Here is a 24798-nt window from a genome sequence, read left to right as displayed (position 1 = left end):
GTGGTTGGATCTTCCATCAGGACAACGATCCAAAACAAACATCAAAATCAAAACAAAAATTTGTTGTGGAGCACAAAATGAAGCTTCTGCCATGACCGTCTCAGTCCCCTGACCTGATGAGTGGGCTGAACTGAAGAGAAGAAGCACCAACATGGATCTGGGAATCTGAAGGATCTGGAGAGATTCTGTGTGGAGGAATGGTCTCTGATCTCTTGTCAGTTATTCTCCAAACTCATCAGGCATTATAGGAGAAGACTCAGAGCTGTTATCTTGGCAAAAGGAGATTGCAAAAAGTATTTAATAAAAGCGTTTCAATAATTGTGGCCAACGTGTTTTGGAGAAAAACATTTATTTCATAATGTGATTTTCCCCCCACTTTCAATTCTTTTACTTCAATGAAAGGTTAGAATTTTGCGCATTTTTTGAATGAAAGATCACAAGGATAATCGATGCAGATTTATTTTTTACAGCCAATTTTGATCATATTTACCAGGGGGTTCAATAATTGTGGAGGGCACTGTATATCCAGGGAGAGGGTAGATACGTTTTTCATTGAATGGGCAGTCTTCAAAGAAACTCATTCAGGGTAACTTTTTATTTTGACGAAAGCCAATTACTTCAATTAAAGATAAACATTAACTAATCTGGCAACATAAAAAATACCACTATTATATAGATGCATGTGAGCTCAGCTAAAGCGATAAAATGTAAAACAAAAAATGCAGTCATTTCATCAAATTACCAGCGAATGCGCTTGGGAAACACTGAAATTAATGGGTTTTAGCGGTGGAAATATTCAGTGCTTGCCTGCTCGGAACTATTAGCCCCACAATGCTTTAATTCCGCATTGACTCCACATTCACTTCCCCCAATTAATATTAATGATTCAAGTCAGGAGGGGTATGTTAACCTTCCTAACCCTGGTGATAGAATTACTTAAAATAATAGGAAAATTACTGCCCATTAGAAATGTGCTTTTGATCTTGATGTGAAAATGGATGTGAGTTAAAATGCCCCCAATCCTGTTTTGACTAAAACCCCTCACACCTGAGAGAAACCTCTGCTTCAGTCACTATTGAATAATGTCTAAACACCAGATCCTGGATGACTTTGAGAGAAATGATCTTACTCCAGTGTTTTCACTTTACAGTCAGGATTTTCGAGTACAGCAGACAGAAGCTTGATGCCTGATGCCCCCAGATTACACTCACACAGATTCAGGTGTGAGGGCTTTGATCTCAGAGCTGAAGCCAGAGCAGCACAACCTTCAGCTGTGACATCCATATCATTCAACCTGTGAAGAGAACAATCACAAATATTTTCTCTGGAAAGTTAACATTCAAAACAATATATGCGGAACAAATCCCACACTTCTCGCTCCTTGGGTGACGCTTGAATTCACGACACATTGAAAGTAGTGGTGTTTACATTTACATTTACTACACAATGAGTGAATTAAAACATCCTGCAAGTTTCATAGCTTAAAACGTCCTCCTCATTATAAACAAATAATTTATTTAATCAAGCTCCAAAAATGTTTTGTTTGGATACTGTGGGATCTGTGACGTCACACAGGCAAATACATTTGAATGTGACTGCCTCCAAAGCTAGACATTGATGAAAAGTCATACATCATCGCACCATAGGCCACGCCCACCGGCATTATATGTTTGTTCGGAGCATTTGACTGCAGATTGTTTTGTTAATGAGGCAGAGTGTATTGGAGAGCTTTCATAATACTCTGTAAGTAAAGGATGGTTTTATGTGTTTTTTTCCAAAACAATCACATGCAATAACGAGTGGCCGTTGATATCGTTTCCCATGCAATGATGTTAGCCAATCATAACAATGGACGGTAACTGACCGTTTTTTCCGCATATATATTTGTTTTTTTGTAGAAAAAAACTTTATTAACATTATAAGTGAACATCAAGGAACATATTCAAATCATAAAAAATCCCTCAAAATTTGGAATAGAAACAATGGACTTCTATGGAGCTATTCACACCAGGAACAAACGTTCACCTAACAACAAACCAACAACACCAAAGGATGGTATGGGCACTGAAGATGGATCTGAAGCTGCTGTTGTCTTTTTGTAAAAATTTATCTTTAAAAAAGGTTTAGGTTAAAAAGATAAATACACTGATAAGGCACTATATCCAAACAAAAAAAAGATTTAAAAAAAAAACATGGATAGATATACAATTGTCACTAAATTACAGACACAAGAAAAAAAATGGTTAGAAAGATGCATGGTCTTACCTCAGTGTCTCAAATTTATAGTATGGATTCCTCTGAAGATCAGTGAGCAGCTCCACGCCTTTCCCCAGTTTATTCCACTCCAGACTGAGTTCTCTCAAGTGTGAGGGGTTTGATCTCAAAGCTGAAGCCAGAGTTGCACAGCCTTCACCTGTGACACCACAACACATCAACCTGCAAACAAAGATGACGTATAAACTTCCATAAGAAAAGTTTATTTAAAAGAAAGCCTTAAAATGTACAGTAAATTGCCTGTAGAGCTGAATAAAAACTTCTGCATGGAATGAGATTTTCAAATGCACTGGAATTAAAGATAAAATATGGTCAAAATGTCTCTGTTTCGAAAGTAAGTGTGAGACTCTTACTCTAGCTTCTCCAGGTAACAGTGTGGATTCTTTAGTCCAGCACAAAACAGCTCTACTCCATAATCTCCCAGATAATTCCCAGACAGATCCAGATCTCTCAGACATGAACATTTTGAACTGAGCACTGAAGCCAGATGAGTGAAGCTTATCTCTGTTAAATTACGGTCATCAAGCCTGATAAAATGAAAGTTGACACATTTTAACCACAATAAACTAGATTTGTTCTGTAAATGCTCTTTGTATAACAACTAACCAGTAAACTGAGCACAAATCACTGATCACAAATCAGTGTGACCTCTAAATAGATGGGTGTTTCTTTGACTAATGGCACTTTTGGTGGACTTTAAGACTATGGAAATAGAGTAATCACAGTGTAATTTCATTTCCACCACATCTCAAATTATGTATTGTGTATAATAGCATTCTGTAATAGAAATTATGTGAATAAAATGGAAATAATTTGTCTGACCCCTTATTTCACAGTTAGCATTTTATTTACCCTAAAAACATTTTCACATTTTCATATTTTAATGAAATTAAAGCTTGATTAGAAATGGAAAGGACAAAACTAATTTGCACAGAAATAATATTTACCACAATAGCCATTTTTTCACCTTCGGGCCAAACCGTTTTCTGTAACCAAGGACACAACAGTTTCCATAAAGAGCTGTGATGTGTGAAGATATTTCCAATATAGTTTGGTTCGTCACGGAACGATAACAATTCGAACTATGCTGGTAGAACGCGTGTAGTGCACTTTTCTTGAGGAAGCTCAAACGTGCTGCGTAACACGAGAATGACCCTCATTGGTTCTTGAGGAAGCTCAAATGTGATGCGTAACATGAGAATGACCCTCATTGGTTCTTGAGGAAGCTCAAATGTGATGCGTTACACGAGAATGACCCTCATTGGTTCTTGCTGAAGCTCAAACGTGATGCGTAACACGAGAATGACCCTCATTGGTTCTTGCTGAAGCTCAAACGTGCTGCGTAACACGAGAATGAACCTCATTGGTTCTTGCTGAAGCTCAAACGTGATGCGTAACACAAGAATGAACCTCATTGGTTCTTGAGGAAGCTCAAACGTGATGCGTAATACGAGAATGACCCTCATTGGTTCTTGCTGAAGCTCAAACGTGATGCGTAACACGAGAATGACCCTCATTGGTTCTTTCTGAAGTTCAAACGTGATGCGTAACACGAGAATGACCCTCATTGGTTCTTGCTGAAGTTCAAACGTGGTGAGTAACATGAGAATGACCCTCATTGGTTTTTTCTGAACTTCAAACGTGATGCGTAACACGAGAATGACCCTCATTGGTTCTTTCTGAAGTTCAAACGTGGTGAGTAACATGAGAATGACCCTCATTGGTTTTTTCTGAACTTCAAACGTGATGCGTAACACGAGAATGACCCTCATTGGTTCTTGCTGAAGCTCAAACGTGATGCGTAACACGAGAATGACCCTCATTGGTTCTTTCTGAAGTTCAAACGTGATGCGTAACACGAGAATGACCCTCATTGGTTCTTGCTGAAGTTCAAACGTGGTGAGTAACATGAGAATGACCCTCATTGGTTTTTTCTGAACTTCAAACGTGATGCGTAACACGAGAATGACCCTCATTGGTTCTTGAGGAAGCTCAAATGTGATGCGTAACACAAGAATGACCCTCATTGGTTCTTGCTGAAGCTCAAACGTGATGCGTAACACAAGAATGAACCTCATTGGTTCTTGAGGAAGCTCAAACGTGATGCGTAATACGAGAATGACCCTCATTGGTTCTTGCTGAAGCTCAAACGTGATGCGTAACACGAGAATGACCCTCATTGGTTCTTTCTGAAGTTCAAACGTGATGCGTAACACGAGAATGACCCTCATTGGTTCTTGCTGAAGTTCAAACGTGGTGAGTAACATGAGAATGACCCTCATTGGTTTTTTCTGAACTTCAAACGTGATGCGTAACACGAGAATGACCCTCATTGGTTCTTGCTGAAGCTCAAACGTGATGCGTAACACGAGAATGACCCTCATTGGTTCTTTCTGAAGTTCAAACGTGATGCGTAACACGAGAATGACCCTCATTGGTTCTTGCTGAAGTTCAAACGTGGTGAGTAACATGAGAATGACCCTCATTGGTTTTTTCTGAACTTCAAACGTGATGCGTAACACGAGAATGACCCTCATTGGTTCTTGAGGAAGCTCAAATGTGATGCGTAACACAAGAATGACCCTCATTGGTTCTTGCTGAAGCTCAAACGTGATGCGTAACACAAGAATGACCCTCATTGGTTCTTGCTGAAGCTCAAACGTGCACTACACACGTTCTACCAGCATGGTTCGAGTTCTGTGACGAACCAAGCTTTATTGGAAATATCTTCACACATCACAGCTCTTTATGGAAACTGTTGTGTCCTTGGTAACAAGAAACTAAATAAATAATCTAATTAACTTCTGTTCATTGTGGTGGAAATTATGGAAACATGGTGGCATAGTAATAATTTTTTGGGGAAAATTATCAATTATTTTCACACAATAAATATTTAAACGGTTTAACTCTGTTCAGACTAAATTATATTTAAAAAAAATTAAAGTCTGGGTCTGGGACGTGGGTACAATAAAAATAAATAAATCTAAAGGTAAAACATTTCCAAAACCTGTTCAATTTTTATAGATTTTTTTTTTTTAAATAGACCCCTGGGACATAGATGTGCCCACAGATGAAGAAACACCCATGTATTTTACTATTTTACAAAAGCACAAAATGCACAAAAACCTAATATATAACATTTCAGCAATATTGCATCTGTGTAGAAGCATACTTTCAGTGGCATACATACATATACAAAAGAATGAGACCTATACCAGAACATGTTCAATCTTAATGTAATTTCAGTGTTTCATCAAGAGCTCACATCTCGTACTGTGATGGTGTTGTTAAACATTGGTCATTGAACTGCAATGATTCTTCCCAGGGTTACTTACTGAGCTGATCTTGATGCTTCGACCACACGTAGCAGCATCTGAAGAGCTTCATCTGGAGTCATGTTTGGTCCTGTATATCTACTTAGACAAAACACATCCATCTCCTGCTCTGAGGTCAGCAACACAAAAACCAAAGCTGACCACTGAGAAAGGGAGAGATCAATTTCTTTTATTTTACCGGATTTAAGATAGTGGTGGATTTCCTCCATGAGTGAATAGTCACCCAGTTCGTTTAAACAGTGGAAAAGATTGATGGATTTCTCTGGAGAGGGACACATCCTGATCCTCTCACTGATATATTGAACAGTTTCCTGATTGTTGTGGAAACCTTCTGTCTGTGTCTTTAGACCCTGTAAGAGAGTCTGATGAGACTCCAATGACAGACCCAAGAGAAAACGAAGGAAAAGGTCCAGATGTCCATTTTTACTCTGCAGAGCCTCATACACAGCTCTCTGATGCAGCTCAGATAATGAACAGGTACAGAACTGGTAAAATTCATCATTGATAGCTCTTCGATACAGGTAAGAAAAATTATGTCTTTGGTTAAATGCATCTATTCTGTATTTTGTGAAGGAGAGGTGAACATATAGAGCAGCTAGATGTTCCTGAACGCTCAGATGAACAAAGCAGAAGACTTTCCCCAGAATCAAGCCAGACTCCTCTCTGAAGATCTGAGTGCACAATCCTGAGTACACTGATGCTTCTGTCACATCAATGCCACACTCTCTCAGGTCTTCCTCATAGAAGATCACATTGCTTTTCACAAGCTGCTGAAAAGCCAGTTTCCCCAGTTTGAGGATCATGTCTTCATCTGTCACGTTCTTCAAATAGTCCTTCTCATGTTTGATGCTAATCTGTGCCATCAGGAAGTGTGTGTACATCTGAGTGAGAGTCGTGGGAATCTCTCCAGTCTCTGCTTCGCTCAACATCTTCTCCAGAACAGTGGCTGAGATCCAGCAGAACACTGGGATGTGGCACATTATGTAGAGGCTCCTTGAGGACTTCAGGTGTGTGATGATTGTATTGGCCAGACTCTGATCACTGATTCTCTTCCTGAAGTATTCCTCCTTCTGTGGATCATTGAAGCCTCGTACCTCTGTCACTCGATGGACACACTCAGAGGGGACGAGATCGGCTGCTGCTGGTCTGGAGGTGATCCAGATGAGAGCAGAGGGAAGCAGATTCCCCACAATGAGGTTCGTCAGCAGCACGTCCAGTGAGGCTGATTCACTTACATCACACAACCTCACATCAATCTGAAAATCCAGAGACAGACGACACTCGTCCAGACCATCAAAGATGAACAACACTTTATATTTGTCACTGGATATTTCCATTTCTTTAGTTTCAGGGAAAAAGACATGAAGAAGATCTGAAAGACTGAGTGTTTTGTTCTTCATCAGATTGATCTCTCTGAAAGGAAGTGGAAATATGAGCTGGACGTCCTGATTCTCTTTCTCTTCAGCCCAGTCCAGGATGAACTTCTGCACAGAGACTGTTTTTCCAATGCCAGCGACTCCCTTTGTCAGCACAGTTCTGATGGGTTTGTCTTGTCCAGGTAAAGGTCTAAAGATGTCATTGCATTTGATCGGTGTGTCCTCTGTTGCTGCTCTCCTGGATTGTATCTCAATCTGTCTCACCTCATGTTCATTACTGATCTCTCCACTCTCACTCTCTGTGATGTAGAGCTCTGTGTAAATCTCATTCAGGAGTGTTGGGTTTCCCTGCTGTGTTGTTCCCTCATACAGACACTCAAGCTTCTTCCTCAGACTTGATCTAAATGTGTTGAGGACTTCATGGCTGTAAAATTAAAGTGCACATTTTTACGTGAGTAAAAAAAGAGCAGACATCTAATCAAGGGAAGACTTTCAATTATTTATCATGTCATTGATTATAAACTATATGATGAATCTTTGCAGCATCAAAACCATGTATTTTACCTGATGCCAGGATTAGTGCTTTCATTAAAGTCTTGTTGTTGATTCATAGACTGGTCATATTTCATTTTCATACAGACGGGTTCTGTTACATCTGGTCTGGGTCGCAGTATTCGCCTTAAACAGCAAGAAGTAGATAAATAATCAGATACTTTGACAATGAATTCTGTTACTAATTGAATAGTTCTATAAACCACTTGAGTGTTGATAAAATGCTGATAAACACACACATGTATTTATTCTATATTAATGTTCCCAATTGCTATGTAGTTTGGTGGCCAAAAACGCTGATACAGTGAGGCTAATGAACTAGATTACTTGATGGAAAAAAGATCACATTAATTATTATTATTATTAGATACGAACATTTATTGAATATTGGTGTGGGGGTCATATTACTGGTGCTGTCATTTTATAAAACCATAAAGAGACCAGGGCTGCATTTCCAAAAAGCATTGTAAATCTAAGTAGATTGTAGAACCATTTCCACCAATGGACTCTACGGTCACCTTAGCTCACAATGACTTTGAGAAACACAGCCTAGGAGGAGCAACCACCAGAGAATTAGCAACTGTGTACCTGAGACTCTGCCTTCTGTCTCCACCCTTCATTTCTGGTGGATGATCCATAGACCAGTCACTCGTCATGGACAAACAGCTGGCCTCTGGTGAATCTGATCTCTTCTGCTGGACTGATCTGTAACAGAACAGAGGTTACATTAAAATCTTTGAATTACTATATTCATCCTTTATTATGAGAAGGTCCACATGGAATCTGCATCCATAAATATCAGCAGAACTGGACATTATTGGAAGTTTTACTTATTACCCACCCGCTGCATGTTTGTTTACACTTTCAGTTACTAATTAGAGTGCAGTACTCTCAGTTCTGTTTAAAACCACATTTAAACCTTTTCCAAAATGCTAACTACTTATTGAATGTTGGAGGGCTTTTTTCTTATTAATGTTGCTGTCATTTTATAATACCATCAAGAGACGGAAGAGAGACCAGGAGAGATCAGGAGAGGTCATGGTAATCCCATAAGCAATTGTGTACCTTCTGTCTCCAGTCTTTATTTCTGGTGGATGATCCATAGACCAGTTACTGTTCATGGACAAACAGCTGGCCTCTGGGTAATCTGATCTCTCCTGCTGGACTGAACTGTAACAGAGCTGAGGTTATATTTAAATCTTTTAATTACTGTATTCATCCTTTATGATGAGAACCCATGAGCAGGTCCACGTGGAATCTGCTCCTGCAGAACGTCACAGAATTGGAAAGTTATGAAGTTACACATATTATTCACCCACTGTATGTTTAATTATTGTGGATAATTTGATAATACTTTCAGTTACTAATTGCAGTGCAGTAATCTCAGTTCTGTTTAACCAATCACATTTAAATGAGGTTTTATTAACAAAGTTCGGGAGGAGCACGTTCAGATAATTAACACAAGTGGAGAGCACTCAGCAATCAATGGTAAGAGGTATATATACACTCAGCAGTCTCACCTCAATCCATTGACAGTTCTGCAGCATCCCCCCACCACCCCTTCTCCACACTTCTAGTCCTAAACACTTACATACGGGGGGAGTACTCTGGGTTCGGGCCGAACTCCGAGCTCGGAGCCCTCCCTCCGGACAGCACGCCAAATACGCATTAAACTTTACCCCCTCAAATTGTATGTAAGTGTGAACTCGTGAAACCGATTTCCAAAATTGTACACGTTGCCCCAAAATCAGTGCCGAAAAAAAAGGTTCCACCTTAAATTCGGCCGTGTCTCTCCATCCTTAAGTTCGGGTGGATGATCCATTGACCAGTCACTCTTCATGGACACACAGCTGGCCTCTGGAAAATCTGATCTCTCAAGCTGGACTGAACTGTAATACAGCAAACAAGAAGGCTTGGTGACATCAGCAAAGCAAATCATTTATTTTGATGATGTCCACTGCTGAGTCTTTCACAATAGAAACAGTAAAAGTGTATTAATAATGTAAAAATGGTTAATTCTGATTTCTTGTTGTCTTTAAATGAGAGTACCTGCATCCTGGAGAAAAATCTCCATCTTTAATTTTTTGTCCATGACTCATTCTGTCCTCCACTGGTGCATACCTCTGATCTCCTCTACTGACTCTGAATGGAAATGACAGAAACACTGATTCAGACACAATGAACTCTACCACAGTAATTAAACTACAAATTTAACTACATTAAAGTAGCCTACATCGTGTTTTTTCATAAACACGAAAGACAGAAGGCGTGGGTAAAATAGCTAATTAAGTAAAAATATGTTCATTTATTACTGGTTATAGATTTGAAATACCTAACTGTAGTAGGCTACTTGGACCGAGCAAAGATGCTCACAAGTAGTTCATACAATTTCCTGTGTGTGTTGAAAAAAAAAAAAATATATATAATAATAATAATAATAATATATATATATATATATATATATATATATATATATATATATGCCTAATATTTATTTTCCTATTAGAGGCAGAGGACTAGTTAGTTGCTCCCCTACCACTACGATTTACTTGGTATGATCCTTTTTGCTATAGCCTACCTTGAGAAACAGTCACACCCACCCTCGTTTACTACAAAACAACTGTTCGTCTACAATAAATCGGCAAACTGTCATTGAAACAGAATAAACAATTGCTGTCTATTACTTTCTTCTGAAATATGACTGTATCGCTGTATTTTTGTAGCGTTACATACATGGGTTTATTTGGGTGGTTTAACTGGGTTTAGCCTACATGGGGTTATACTCTATTTCTGTTTTTACTTTGTAAGGAACTGCAGTATCGGTTCCACATTATAATTACATTTCATTCGCTTTGAGTTAGGTAAGGATATGATAGGTGGCGTCAGCAATAGGCTATATCGAAGAAACAAGAAAATAAAGGTGATTGAGTAGCCTAATAATAATAGTCCAAACAGTACAACAATAAGCGAAAAATCGTATGCCTAGTTTGTAGTTTTACAAGTGGTGTCACGCGAGCTGTGTATTAATTACCTTTGATACTCACATTTTGTGCTATGGCAGCGTGACGCAGTTTCTCTAATATTAAATGGCTCCTGTAATGTTTAATTTCACTTCAAACTGATCAGTGGTTTTGTCAACATGGAAGAAACCATTTTCAGCGGGGTCTTTTATTTATTTTTTTATCAGTCAAGTGTTTGAGTAGATTTGTATGAAACAATCTGTATTAAAGCCTCGCGTAAATACACACCTTTGGGAATAGGCTAGGATATTAGACATGTCTCCAATAAACAGATCGAATGAGGCTTAATTGGCATATGAATATTAATGATGTGACCTATACTGTATCTCAGGCGTATCTGATTAGTAAGTATACCAACGTGAGTTTGCCAGTTATCCAATCTAATCCCTACTAAATTTGTGGTTTCTGGTTTTCTCTCATATCATCGAGTTATTAGGCTATATATTTGCAAGATCGTCTAAAACCTAGAGTTTTCGACTTTGATTTTGTAATGACACCTAATAAACTTATCTCATGTTTATTGACATTTCTGATCTGATTTCTGAACTATCACTAGGCCTATGTTGCCAACTCTTCTATCACTAAAATGATTAGTCTTCAAACTATAATTTCTCTTAAAATAAAATAGAAACCTTTTTGGAAACCTTTTTGGCTTTGTTAAAAGCCTGATGTGATGATGAAGGCAGGATTTTCCCTGATTTTAACACTTTAAGAAAATGCATTAATCATTTTGGCAGCTCAAAACATCACTGTTAGCCTTTCCTGCTTAGCTTCCAGATCATAGTCAGTTGAGGTTTTGCTTTGTCCCAGTGGAACATATTCTGACATGTGTAAATGTAATAGTGAGTTGTAACAGTGTTTTTTTTGTGTGATTTCAGGTCACGTGGAAGAGGATCATGGCAAACAAGGTATGGGAAGAAGTAATTTAAAATATCGTAATGGCCGAGTCTTCTGATTCCATATGATTGCACTAAAAGTGGCAGAAAATTTAATTTGTTTTATACTGTATATTTTCTCATGTGAATATTCATTTGATCCTTGTGAGGCCACTGTAGCTGCACAAGGTTTGGTTTTGCTACAGTAAGACCACGATTGTGTTAGATTCCACCCATCTATTTTTTTTTTTTTTTTTTTGTATTGTAGCTCTGTCATTTAGAAACATGGCTTTTCCTATCACTTAATGATATCTCTACCTTTCATTCCAGCCAGAGGATCTGACGGTTGCTGCTCGCATCTCAGTCAGCCTACCTGATGGAAAATGACCTTCACCTTCAACTCAACCTTGCCAAAACCGAACTGCTTATGGTTTCAGCCAAACCATACTTGCTGTGATCCTGCTGATTTGCCTTATACAACATCAGAAAGATCCGGCCCTTCCTATCGGAGCCACACAACTCATTGTCTAAGCTCTTGTTCTATCCAGACTGGACTATTGTAGTGCTCTCTTGGCAGGCCTTCCAGCATCAGTCAAACCTCTGCAACTGATCCAGATGCTGCAGCAAGACCTAAACTCACTGCTTCAGATCTATATGTCCTCCAGAAGCTTGTGTTCTGGAAGTGAACGGCGCCTTGTGGTGCCATCATCCCAAAGAGACACAAAATCACTTTCACTGACCTTTACCTGGACTGTTCCCTGCTGGTGGAATGCCCATCTCAACACATTTTCAAGAAACTGCTAAAGATCCATCTTTTCATAAACACTTGACCCAATAATACTAAATCTTTGTAAAAAAAAAAAATATATATATATAATAATAATTTCCTATGTGTACTGTGCTAGACTAACTGTTTTTTCACTGCACTTGTTGCTTCTATTGTTCTCTTAATTTTTAAAGGTGCATTGCGCAACTTTTCATGTTAAAAATACCCGTTTTCTAACCCATACATGCTTAAACAATTGCCTGATGGGCTGAATGAGCCCTTCTCTGATCACTGCGATTGTCTCTATAATCCTGTACAGTAAAATAAATAAGAGGGATTCGGGTCGGAATTTGAGACTGGGCGTGACGTCATGCGCGTTCACGGCACGCTCACCTGGCTATATGTCTGGCAGGTTTGTGTATTCGCCGCCATTCTCCGTAGAAGATGGATTCTAAGAGACCGGCTTGTACAGTAGTTCATTTCAAACACCAACGCAAACTCCACGTAAGATTAAAAAAAGAAAACTTTTGTTGTTGCAGTTTCGCTTGCCGCCAGAGGGGGCATAGTTCTGCAAAAACTCAGAGACTTGAGCAATGCACCTTTAAGTCACTTTGGATAAAATGTAGTTGTAAATGTGTAAAATAATAAGTTATATTAGAGTATAAAGGTAAACAGCAATTGCCTTTTAAGGTTTTTCCACGGTTTAATAAGCCAATATGAACAGTAAAGTACTGTAATTTTGACTGTAAAGTCAATTCTGTATTTTTACGTTTTTTGCCTGCAATTTAACGGAATCCGTCTGGAAACTTTGCTGCCAGAGATTTACCATTTTTTTATGGGATTTTTTTTTTCATTGTACTTTACCTTCCTTATGTTTAGTGAATAAACACAGACCTGCATTATTACTGTAGGGAAATTACAGTTAAATCACATAAAGAGAGACCAATCTGCTCAATGAAGATCAGGCGTCAAAGTTGAAGTTCAATCACTTGATGGAGAGTTTACAGAAGACAAAGTTCTCCACACTTCCATAGGCCATAAAATGAGTAATCAGCCTCGAACTAACTTTAGATACAGAAACACTAGTAGCCTACTTCAAAAGGGTAATCAGTTGACGTCATTTCTGATTCTGAAGTTCTGATAGGTTAACAGTTACAGTTGGCGATGGTTTCTAAAGTTGCACGGCGTTGCGGAAAAAGACAGTGAGGATGTCCGCAGTGTGGTCCTCAACATCTTAGGGAAGATTGCTCCTGGAGACGGGCTCCAGGACAGTGTCGATGTCGTTCATCGTCTGGGTCCGAAGCGGACGGATGGAAAGACTATCGATCATAATTCTCTTCCCACAGCACCACATTCGTGACATCATTTGGAGTGCTGCTAAAGGTTGCAAGTTTCTAACTGACAATAAACTGCGTCTCTCGGAGCCGCTGTCTCCTGAAGATAGAGCAGCGCAGGACAAGCTGTGGCCTCTTGTGAAGAAGGCAAGGGAGGAGGGCAAGAAGGCAACCTTTCGCAACTCATTTGCTTTGATTGATGGGAAACAAATCTTCTATTCTGATGTCATGTAAGCTAAGCTGCTGCTTGCACTTGTTACTTTTCTCTTGCACAAATCGAAAAGATGAAACTTGACTAACAATATAAACTGTGCAAAAACTCTTAAGTTGTACACAAATAGGAAGGTAACTATTTTTGCTCTTCTTTAATTTTTGTTACCTTTACTATTAATCTCCTTATTTGTTTATCACCTCGATAAGGATGTAATTAGGTTATTATCCACCTCTCCCTTTACATTCAGGTAGCTAAGTCTAAAGAAAGTCATATTTTTAAAAAAAAAATTCTCAATTTGTTTGGGGGTTCTTGTTATGGAGTATACGTTTAACTCCTTGTTGGTTGTAACTTTAAATGTTAGAGGTTTGTGGGACAATCTGAAAAGAAAAGCAATTTTTTTGTTTTGTAAAAGAAATGTATTATTTCGGCTGGGACTGTTACATAGATTTAAAGGGACTGTATTAGAAACTGTATGCTCTGAGGAAGGCAGATGAGTTTGTGCTGTAATAAAACAAGATAGCGCCACCTTTATAGCTTGTTGTGTATACACAACTCTTGTGCATCCAATAGAGTAATGTTCTCTCATCTAGTGGATAAGCTTAAAAAGTTACACAAAACATATATTTTATTTTGGGGGGAGATTTTAATGAATGTATGGACGATCACCTGGATAGATACCCCCCTAGACTTGATAGCAGAATGTGCACCTGTGCTCCGATCTCTCCCTTACTGATGCATGGTTCTTTAATCCTTCTACAAAAGTCCAATAGAAGTTTATCTCTTAGATCTAGGATTGACTTTTTTCTAATTTCATCTTCTATCCTTAACTATGTAAAAGATGCTTCTCAAGTCACTGCCCCCTTATCAGATCATAAATTAGTTGCAATAAAATTGAGTGACATCAATGATAACCCGAGAATAAGAGGCTATTGGAAACTTAATAATACCTTGTTACAAGACAAAAAATGTAATAATAGTATCATCAATCTTACCAAATAATTATTTACCGTATTAACCAGAGATTATTAAAAAAAAATTGGGAGTTCTTTAAATATAAAGCTAGATATATTGCAGTTAAAAGAAGTAAGGAACTTAAAGATATTAAACATAAAACTGATTCAGAGCTGGTTAATATACTTAATGTATTACTAGCTAAAGATAAGATTACAGAAGAAGAAGATAATGGAAATAAAAAAAAATACATCTGGATTTCGACAGAGCTTACTTAGAGTTGGCCAAAGGTACATATATAAGGTCTCGGGCAAAATGGCTTGAGGAGGGGAAAAATAATTCTAGCTATTTTTTTGTCCTGGAAAAAAGAAACGGTCAGAGGAAAGCTCTTTCAGCACTTAACATCGATGGAGTTACCTCTAAAGACCCAAAAGACATATCAGAATTTGTTACCAAATTTTATAGCAATCTTTATACCTCTAAATTTAACTATGACATCTGTGAAAAATGTATTGCTATAATTAAACACTGTATTACAATTATTGATCGTGAATTTAGTCAAATTTCTGACGCTGATTTGTCAATAGATGAAATTAATCAAGCTCTGCACTCAATGAAAAAAAGTAAATCCCCTGGTATTGACGGGCTTTCAGTAGAATTTTATCTCCACTTCTGGGAGTTTATTAAATTGCCTTTATTTTATATGTATAAGGAATGCATCAGTCAGGGAGAAATTACCTCTACTATGAAAAAGGGAGTTAGGCTATATCCCTTATACCCAAGTCAAGCAAGGACCCTTTATTAATTGACAATTGGCGGCCTATTACTACGTTCATAGAGCTAGCCTTTTCACTGATAGTTTACAGTTTAAAGGAAGTTACAATCATAATTCGCACAAAGCGTCATGGGGCATAGGAATAAGGTGGATACATAAGTAACTTTGGTAGGGTCACAGGTGAGTCCTAACTTCTGGAAGATGTTAACATTAGATTAAAAAATGTCAGCCTCTGTTTATGCTAAAAGATTAAGTACTGGTCTAAATCACATTATTTCAGAATCTCAGTCGGGCTTCATGAAAGGCCGTAACATATCTAATAATATAAGGTTAGTATTAGATGTGCTAGATTATTCTAATTTACTTCATTCAGATGGTCTCATCATTTTTCTTGACTTTCAAAACGCTTTTGATTTATTTTCCGCACTCTAGAGTTATTTGGATTCAGTAAATCATTTATTGATACTGTAACCTTCACTGTAAAAAAAAATCCTAATTTTACAGAAAATAACTGTGATTTTTTGACGATCATTTTCTTTAATTTTAAATTGTACTCAAAACACTGTAAAATTACAAATAATATCTGTAAAATAAAAATTCAGCTGTTATTTTAGGTATTGTGACATTAATGACAAATTACAGTAATTCACATTTTTTATACAGAAAATTGATTGTATTTTTCATACAGTATTTTTTCTGTTTTCTTAAATTACATAAAAATGTATGTAAAATTACAAATATAATCTGTAATTTAACAGAAACAAAACAGTTAAATGATAAAATGGTCAAATGACTGTCAGCTCCCCAAAAAACTGTAAAACATCCTAAATTAAATAAACTGAAAAACACTGTTATTTTACAGGTATTTCCTGAATAATCACGATCAAATACCTTCATTGTAAAACATTTTTTTTAAAAAGGGTAAAATGACTGGCAGCTGCGGCTGCCAAACAAAAACCCTAAAATTAAAGTAAAATATGCTAATTTAAATAAAGTGTAAAAAACTTTAAAATAAATGTGATGTCACCATGATTGAGATCAGTGTCTGCTTTAGTTGGGCTCATGACCCTTGAGTTTTTAACTTTAGTTTTTCTCTGGCTGCTTTAACTGTGTATTTCATACACATTTGTTATAGCAATAAATGCTGGAGAAAATGTCAGACGATCTTGGTCATTCATTGATGATGTTATAATCATCATATGATGATCTGATTCAATGATGTGTCAAATCTCTGAATATATTAGTTTAGATTACATAATATATAGATGGAATTTAGTTTTATAAAAAGTCTATAAATGTCATAATTTTTCACTTAACCCTTGACATATTGTGGCATCAGTATTATAACAATCTGAAAAAAAAAAGATATATATTGTACAGAAAAAGTTTTGAGCTGGTTCATTTTTTAGTAGTATAGAGACATCAAGAATCAACATATGAATCTCAACAATGGTGACAACCAACAAAGCCTTTTTGTGACTTTATAGTAATTCAGATTTCTTTCATTGTCACCATTGTTGTGATTCATACGCTGATTATTGATGTCTGAGTGAGTCTATATGATCCTGACAAAACATTTTCTGTATAATGACTTCATAAAATCTGAGTATCACAGCACTGCAGGATGTTCTATAGCAGTTTTGTCATGCAAAATGAACAACTAATATTTAACAACTTAATCAGATATTTCACTTTAAGTGGTATTAATAAAGCAGGACACTACATGATGACTACTATCACTAAAAAGTGACCAACATCATCTGATCTGAGTTTCTCTTGGATTGCTACAATTATAAATATGCATCAGAGACACAATTAATGCAGCCAGAGAAACATTGAAGTTAAACACTAAAAGGTCAAGAGCCCAACTAAAGCAAACACTGATCTCCATCATGGTGACATCACACTTTATTCTTTTCAATAAAACTTCAACTTCTAAACCTCTGTTAATTCTCAATAAGAATGTTAGTATGAAAGAAATAAAGTCTGGATTGTAATAAGTGAAGATGCTGAGATCCTGAGAGATCTGGTAGTGTTTAATGTTCTGTTGGGGTTTAAAGTGTTTCTTTATGGTGTGTTTCGTGTGTCACCATTGTGTTGAAGAGTAGAGCCTGAGCTTCAGTGCAGGATGAGCAGAGAAACACAGATGTTCTGCTGCATGTTGCTTTATTTAACAGACAGTAACTGTGGAGTTGCTGATACAGTGACGTATAGTCACAACAAATCATGCATGCGTGCTTTTCAGTAAAAAAATCAGAAAATAAATGTGAAATAACTGCGTTTTAACTGTGTTTCTGTTAAAAAAGATTAATGAAGATTTCTGTAAAAGTATTTTGCACTTATTTAAATTAGGATATTTTACATTAATTTTACGGTTTTTGTATGGCAGCCATTGCTGACAGTCATTTGACTGTTATTTTATGGGATTTTTTTTACAATGAAGGTGTTTGATCGTAATAATTCAGGAAATAGCTGTAAAATAACAGTGCTTTTCTGTAAAACATTTAAGGAAAATTTCTGTAAAAGTTTTTTGCACTTCATTTAAATGACGATATTTTACTTTATTTTTACGGTTTTTGTTTGGCAGCCGCAGCTGACAGTCATTGACCGTTTTTTTACGATTTTATTTTTTACAGTGTTGTTTTATAGAGATATTTTCAGCTCGTCAAATATGATACGTCCAAAAAGGTCTGACATCCATCGTGGAGTCAGACAGGGCTGTCCAATCTCCCCGTTTTTATTTATTTTAGCCACTGAATTACTTTGTCTAAGGATTAACCAAAATGAAAGTTTGATAGGAATTTCTATATTTGATCTGGAGTTTAAAATTGCAGTTAGCCGACGACACCACACTATTCTTGGAGGATAAAAAACAGTTACCTAATGCTCTGGAATTGGTGGAACAATTTTCATGTGCTTCGGGTCTAAAACTTAATATTTCGAAATGTGAAATTATCTCAATTCATGATATATATGAGACATCATTGGAAGGTATCCCAGTTAAAAACAGTGTAAAATATCTAGGTATCCATATCACTAAAAATCCAGTTACCAGACATCATTTAAACTTTTCTGATAAAATGACAAAATCTAAAAACGTCTTTAACATCTGGCTTCAGAGAGATCTTTCATTATGCGGTAGAGTCCGGTTCTAGTGGAAGGGCTCTCTCGCTTTGTATTCCCTGCTCTCTCTCTGTTTATCAATGATAAAACTATAAAGGAAATCAACAAAATATTTTTGGATTTCATTTGGAAAAATAGGCCTCACAAATTAAAAAGAGAAGTACTCTCTAATTCCAGAGGTGAAAGTGGCCTTGACTTTCTGGATACTATAAACACCTTTAAAGTAAACTGGCTGAAAAGATGCCTTGTGAACCCAGTGTCGTTATGGTTTTTCATTCCTAATAATATCTTCAACAAACTCGGTGGCCTGTCTTTCCTATTAAAGTGTAACTTTTTGCCTAGCAAGTTACCCATTTCCTTATCTAACTTTCATCAGCAATGCCTTCTCTCGTGGAAATTGTGTTTTGTCCATAGCTATTCCCCCACAAAGTTCTCCTTTGGAATAATGCGGATATAACCGTTAAAAATAAATCTCTCTTTTTTCCTAGATGGTTTAACAATAACTTTAATTGCATTCTATCTGTCTTTGATGATTCTGGTCATATTCTAACTTATAAGCAATTTTTGAATCTCCATAACTTTCCAGTTCCACCAAAGGAATATAATACCTTTGATAAAAGCTATCCCAGCAGGCTTAATTCAATTAATTAAAAATCACCTTAACTTCAGTAAAGGTAAAAGTGTTTATCCGGCTTTACGCTTGGGCGAGATAGATTTTTTTAGATTGAAAATGCAACAACAGACATATTCGCACAACTTTTCAAATGAAGAGAAAGATTACTCCACGGGGTAAATTCTATTGGGGATCCCTTGTAACAAACGTAATTTGGAGAAAGGCCTGGCTTTTGCCAAGTAAATTTTGTGTATCCAACAAAGTTAAGGAAATTCATTATAAAATCCTTCATAAAATCTATCCTGTTAACTCATCCATCTCTAAATATTCTGATATTGATGAGACTTGCTCTTTTTGTGGTTTTGTTGAGGAAACTGTCAGCCATTTATTTTGTGAGTGTAATGTAACCAATAGATTTTGGGCTGAATTAAGTGCTTTTGTTTTTGGCCCTACAAATGTGACCCACACCTTCATTCTCAAAGAGGTTAAAGCCTTACTTATAATGCACAGAAGGGAAAAAAACATCAGCCTGTAACTCACAATGTCCCTGTAATTATTGTTTTGGTAAATTACTAACGAACAAACGACCCCAGAACATTAAATATAGGCTACTGTATATATTTGGCTGATTATCTGCAGCACCGGAGGGTCAGGTCTTCAGGTAGAGGAATTAATGCCTGTGAAAGCTTTTGGATTGAGGCATCCTTCACACTAGCCCATCTTGTCAGAAACCAGGTTTTGTGTGCCTTTATTTAAAGGACAGGGAGGGCACCGTGTGACCCACACTTTCAACCTCATTACCTGACTGGTTATCTTTTGGAGAAGTTATAATGTTATTATTTTGTTTTTCTTCGTTTCTGATGTCGCAATACATCATACTTTAATAAAATCATGCAACATAATCTACCTTGTCTGTGGACATCGTTATTTCCAAAGCCGGTGCTGGATAAACAAATAGCGCGCGTGCAATGGTAGAAATTATTTACAACAGCGGTAATGGACAATTCCGCTTCCAACCTGTAGGGGGACCGAAGAGGAAAAGTTCACATACTATCCTGTCAATGATCAGTCAATGACTTCAATATAATTTTGAAAAATATAACTGTTTGTGTGTTAGTAGATCAGTACTGTTTGTTTATAAGTGTGACTTCCAGAAATCCAGATATTGTCAAATTATTCACAAACTTATTCTTGCCACCGAATAGTCTACTGTATACATATTGAAATGGCTCTTTGTTTAGATGCATCAGATCTAAATTTGTCTCATGTTCTCATGTCTCAAGGCCTCATGTTCAGTGTCTATGCTGTCTTCTGCTGCTCAAACACACTATGATCATTCCATCTTCTTCACTTTCTTCTTCACAACTCAAAACGGCATGTAATCTTTCTAAATATTATATTTTTTGTATATAATTGGGAATTTATAAATATGAAAAAATGTCTACAAGCACAAACTCCCTTCATGTCCTTCACCTCAAGTGAGAATAGTCGTACAATGTATGCAGTTCACATTTAAAAAAAATAATGGCAAAAATTATTTCTCATCTCCATCTCTCTAGTTTAATCAACATCACACTAGAACTAGCAGTGACATCTTCGCAATTTCTGAGAAGTTATTGGAGTAAAAAGGAGGTAGCATAATTGTGTGTCAAGTCACAATTATTCTATAGTGCTTTATACATACATCAGATGCACTGTAATAAACATGAAAACAGAATCACACATGTTACAGCTTGTTTGTGTCTTTTGCAGAGTTCCTCAGTCAGTCCAGCCTCCTCGTCCACCAGGTCACGACCCCACCATGCCTCGGCACATCTCAGCTGACTGCATCATGATCTAGGCCTTATGGTTCCACAAATAATTGACTGCACATACAACATGAATTACTTCAAACTAAAGATTTGACTTGACATACAGCAAAAGACACGGCATCTATTTGTGTCTCATTAGTTAATCCAGGATGGACCTAAAAAAAAGTTCTCTCAAAATCTTTAACCTTACAGGTCATTAAATATTTTAACTCCGCTAACTCAACATAATTTTTTTTAAATCTTCACACTGTATAGCCAGAGGACTATCACACTACAGTATGTCTGTTTAAAGCTGCTTTGTATTGTTGTGTATTTTAAAAAGCTCTATAAATGTCCAAATATTATGCGCATTTTGCTTGTAGTTTTGTGTTAATAAAAATTCAATCTATAACATCTCATAATTCAGTTGAATTAATTTTGTATTGTTTTGTATAATTTAATCAATTTAATTTTTATATAAGTTTTGGTTCACTCATTTTTATTACATTGAAGGTTATTGTATTTTATGATGTTCTGTTTTGAATTATGACATAAATAATATGAACACAAATGACATGCTAGTAATTTAAAACATATATATATATATATATATATATTATGCCTTATTGCTTAACAAATAACTTAACGTCACAAAACATACCTAAAAATGCAATTTATTTCATTAATCAGGATAAAAATAAAAGATTATTATATGAATTTAGGGGTTTGATTACATTAAGATTTGTGATTCCGTAATTTTATTACACTGTTCTGCAATCAAGGCTAGACAACCAATTCATATTTATACTAAGTACCAAAACATAGCAAGCATTCTCTCATTTATTTAAATGTATAAACTGTTAATAAGAAAAACAGTAATAAACACAAATGGTTCATGGTTCTTTTAATAAAAAATAAAAAAAGAGTACAAACATATCACGATATTACTGATTATTACGATAAAAATAATGACATAACTATAATTGCATTACGAATTGCTGTGAATACTTTTTTTACTAATACTGTCTATGGTAAGGCAGTATAAGCTCAGGTAAAGCTCAGCTAGCAAGATAAACGGATAGCTGTATGGTATGCTACTATCTATTCTAAGCTAACTAAAAAACACTAACAATGAGAAATGTTCACAATCTATAGCTTCGGTTATATATAAAACATATAAGTGAAAATACATTAATGACTCGTTATAACGTAGTTCAAACGACTTCTATAATAAAGTGATTTTGTATGATTTGTAACCAGGCACTAAAGCGATTACCCATAAAACGTGCTTTGAACCAATCGGATTGCTTGGGTCCTAAACTGGGACCCATCTCTTTAGTGGGACTCATCTGTTCACTACACCGGCACATCCGGGAACTTTACTGTCAATTTCGTCACGGCCCCTTTTTAGGAGAAAATAAACTAGACTTCCCATAGACTTCAATAATAAAATCGCGGCACAAAACGTCCGTACACAGCCGGCAGGTTAGTTACGTTACAGAAATCACTATAATTAAACATGTCAAGTAATTATATGTCCACCCTGCCTACAGAAATCTCTCAAATTTCATAAAACATTTCTTCATTTATGTTTCGTAGATGAACGACATAGATTGTTTTGCATAGGTGAAGAGGAATGTGATTTTACAGAAATTACAGTTACACCAAACACTGTGCACTCTGTGTAATGGGAATAATACAGGTTTTGTGCTTTTTTTTAAGCATCCATCTTTATCGCATCACTTAAAAATGTACTAGAAAACAATTATACATGAACGGAACAATTCCAACAGGGTCATCACACCATCCGTGCTCAGGCCCTAATCATTTCATCAAGAGAAAGACACAAGAAAATAATTACATTACAAAGTCACAATTGACAGTGTGATCGCTGTGTGTCTCTGTGTCTTCAGTCTCTGTAGCGGCTCCTTGTTTTCCTGTTCCTGAAAAAGCTGCTGACGTCTAATAACGGAGAGTCCTACAATAAAACACAGTCACATATGAGTATGAGACATTACTGCTGTCACATCATATACACTAGATATATTAGTATATTCATATTACAGTAAGAGATATGAATGAAAAACTGCTAATAGATTAATAACAGTAAATGATAAACAACTCTCTCTTAATCACTTGCACAGAGACACTGTTAAGTAATGGAAATATATTAATATATAATATTCATAAATCAGTCACATCACAGAATTAAACTAATAGTACTAAGACTAAAGTGGAGCTGAAATATCATCTTATATTCTCCGTTACAAACATAAGAGGCCTGGACTTGGGCCAATTTAAAAGCTTTAAATAAAAAATATACCCACATAGTTTAGTTCCTCCAGTTTATAATGTGGATCATCCTTTAGATTCAAAAGTTTCTGCACTTCAGAACTTCCTATTTTATTCCTAGACAGATTCAGTTCTCTCAGGTGTTCAGGGTTTGATCTCAGAGCTGAAGCCAGAGCAGCAAAACCTTCAGCTGTGACGCCACAATCACTCAACCTGTAGAGAACAATGACACAATGTGAATTGTAGTTTAAGTGTCTGTAGTTTGTTATTCACTCTGGTCTCAGAGCAGGCGATCAGATATAATGACAAGTATTGCCACTGCAGCTGATGGAATGAGATTTATGCATGTTGATGCTCAATGATACTGTTTGAAATGGTTTTTAAGGACTGAACAGACAGAGATGAATGTGAGATATTGTTTCATAGTGACATAAAGACGGTTCTGACTGGAGAAACAGTCCCTTACTTCTAATACTCATCTACAGGAGGACATTTGCACCCACGTGTTCCCCCCATTACATATAACTGATTAACTCTTGTGATCAAACACATAATTGTGTCATATTTGGTCTCATCTGGAAGCTTATAAACTCAATAGAAATGTGACTCAATAGAGATATTCAAAGTCTTAATGTAAGAACTACAGCCTACACATGCATTGAGATCATGTTAATGAGCTTATTTACCTCTGAAACATCATCCATTTACCTTCAGTTTAATGGTCTTTGGTGTTCATATTCTACTTTATAAAATAACGCATTGCTCGGGATATTGGAAGAAAAGGAAACTGCTGGTGGAGGAAAAAGGCTTAAAGTCTAATGATTGTGCCAACCAGTGTGTTTATTCTGACTATTTACATATTAATAATATTATCTAAACATCAGTAAGACTTTTACCTTCAAACAATAAGATGTTACATATTATGTTCGATCAGGCTCCAACTGCTCCACGTCCATCACACTCAACACTGGTGTACCACAGGGCTGTGTGCTAAGCCCGTTTCTCTACTCCCTCTTCACCTCCGACTGCAAGCCTGTGTACGGATCTAATTCCATCGTCAAGTTTGCGGACGACACTACGGTGATTGGTCTCATCAGCAACAACGATGAGACTGCCTATAGGGAGGAGATCAAGCACCTGGCCACATGGTGCACTGAAAATAACCAGCTCCTCAACACCACCAAAACGAAGGAGCTCATCGTGGACTTCAGGAAAGTGTCAAGAGGCACACACGACACCATCCACATCAATGGAATGGCTGTTGAGCGTGTCTCCAGTTTCAAGTTCCTGGGGACCCACATCTCGGCGGACATGACCTGGACAACCAACACCTCCAGCCTGGTCAAGAAGGCTCACCAGCGCCTTTTCTTCCTGAGGACACTGAGGAAGAATCAGCTTTCCTCCACTATCCTGGTGAACTTCTATCGCTGTGCAATAGAAAGCATCCTGACCAACTGTGCTACAGTGTGGTATGGGAGCTGTTCTGTTGCAGAGCGCAAGGCACTGCA

The 24798-nt window shown here is 36.8% G+C and overlaps 3 protein-coding genes across 4 annotated transcripts in view; all 3 read right to left on the bottom strand.

Annotated features, from left to right (window-relative positions):
- The window catches only part of LOC309505879 (uncharacterized protein), a 45505-nt gene extending 34837 nt beyond the window's left edge, over positions 1-10668 (bottom strand). The window contains exons 1-10 of the mRNA XM_082179340.1: positions 10582-10668; positions 9587-9679; positions 9310-9426; positions 8603-8707; positions 8126-8242; positions 7550-7663; positions 5610-7409; positions 2628-2801; positions 2266-2436; positions 1130-1294 (exon numbers count right to left, since the gene is read on the bottom strand). Coding sequence (XP_082035466.1) covers positions 1130-1294; positions 2266-2436; positions 2628-2801; positions 5610-7409; positions 7550-7663; positions 8126-8242; positions 8603-8707; positions 9310-9426; positions 9587-9636 — 2813 coding nt within the window. The 5' untranslated portion in view covers positions 9637-9679; positions 10582-10668. The remainder of the gene's footprint in view (positions 1-1129; positions 1295-2265; positions 2437-2627; positions 2802-5609; positions 7410-7549; positions 7664-8125; positions 8243-8602; positions 8708-9309; positions 9427-9586; positions 9680-10581) is intronic.
- An 11217-nt stretch (positions 10669-21885) lies between these two features.
- The window catches only part of LOC309506436 (NACHT, LRR and PYD domains-containing protein 3-like), a 271279-nt gene continuing 268366 nt past the window's right edge, over positions 21886-24798 (bottom strand). For both annotated transcript variants that reach the window (XM_082180383.1, XM_082180384.1), the window contains one exon: positions 21886-22329. The gene's annotated coding sequence lies outside the window, so the exon portion shown is untranslated. The remainder of the gene's footprint in view (positions 22330-24798) is intronic.
- The window catches only part of LOC309506438 (NACHT, LRR and PYD domains-containing protein 3-like), a 59991-nt gene continuing 57078 nt past the window's right edge, over positions 21886-24798 (bottom strand). Inside the window, exons 9-10 of the mRNA XM_082180385.1 lie at positions 23326-23503; positions 21886-22976 (exon numbers count right to left, since the gene is read on the bottom strand). Coding sequence (XP_082036511.1) covers positions 22908-22976; positions 23326-23503 — 247 coding nt within the window. The 3' untranslated portion in view covers positions 21886-22907. The remainder of the gene's footprint in view (positions 22977-23325; positions 23504-24798) is intronic.

Source organism: Leuciscus leuciscus (genome assembly GCF_965113295.1).
Source record: "Leuciscus leuciscus genome assembly, chromosome: 9".
Classification (NCBI taxonomy): domain Eukaryota; kingdom Metazoa; phylum Chordata; class Actinopteri; order Cypriniformes; family Leuciscidae; genus Leuciscus; species Leuciscus leuciscus.
Note: the sequence above shows the minus strand (reverse complement) of the source record. Positions and strands in the feature narration are given on the sequence as shown.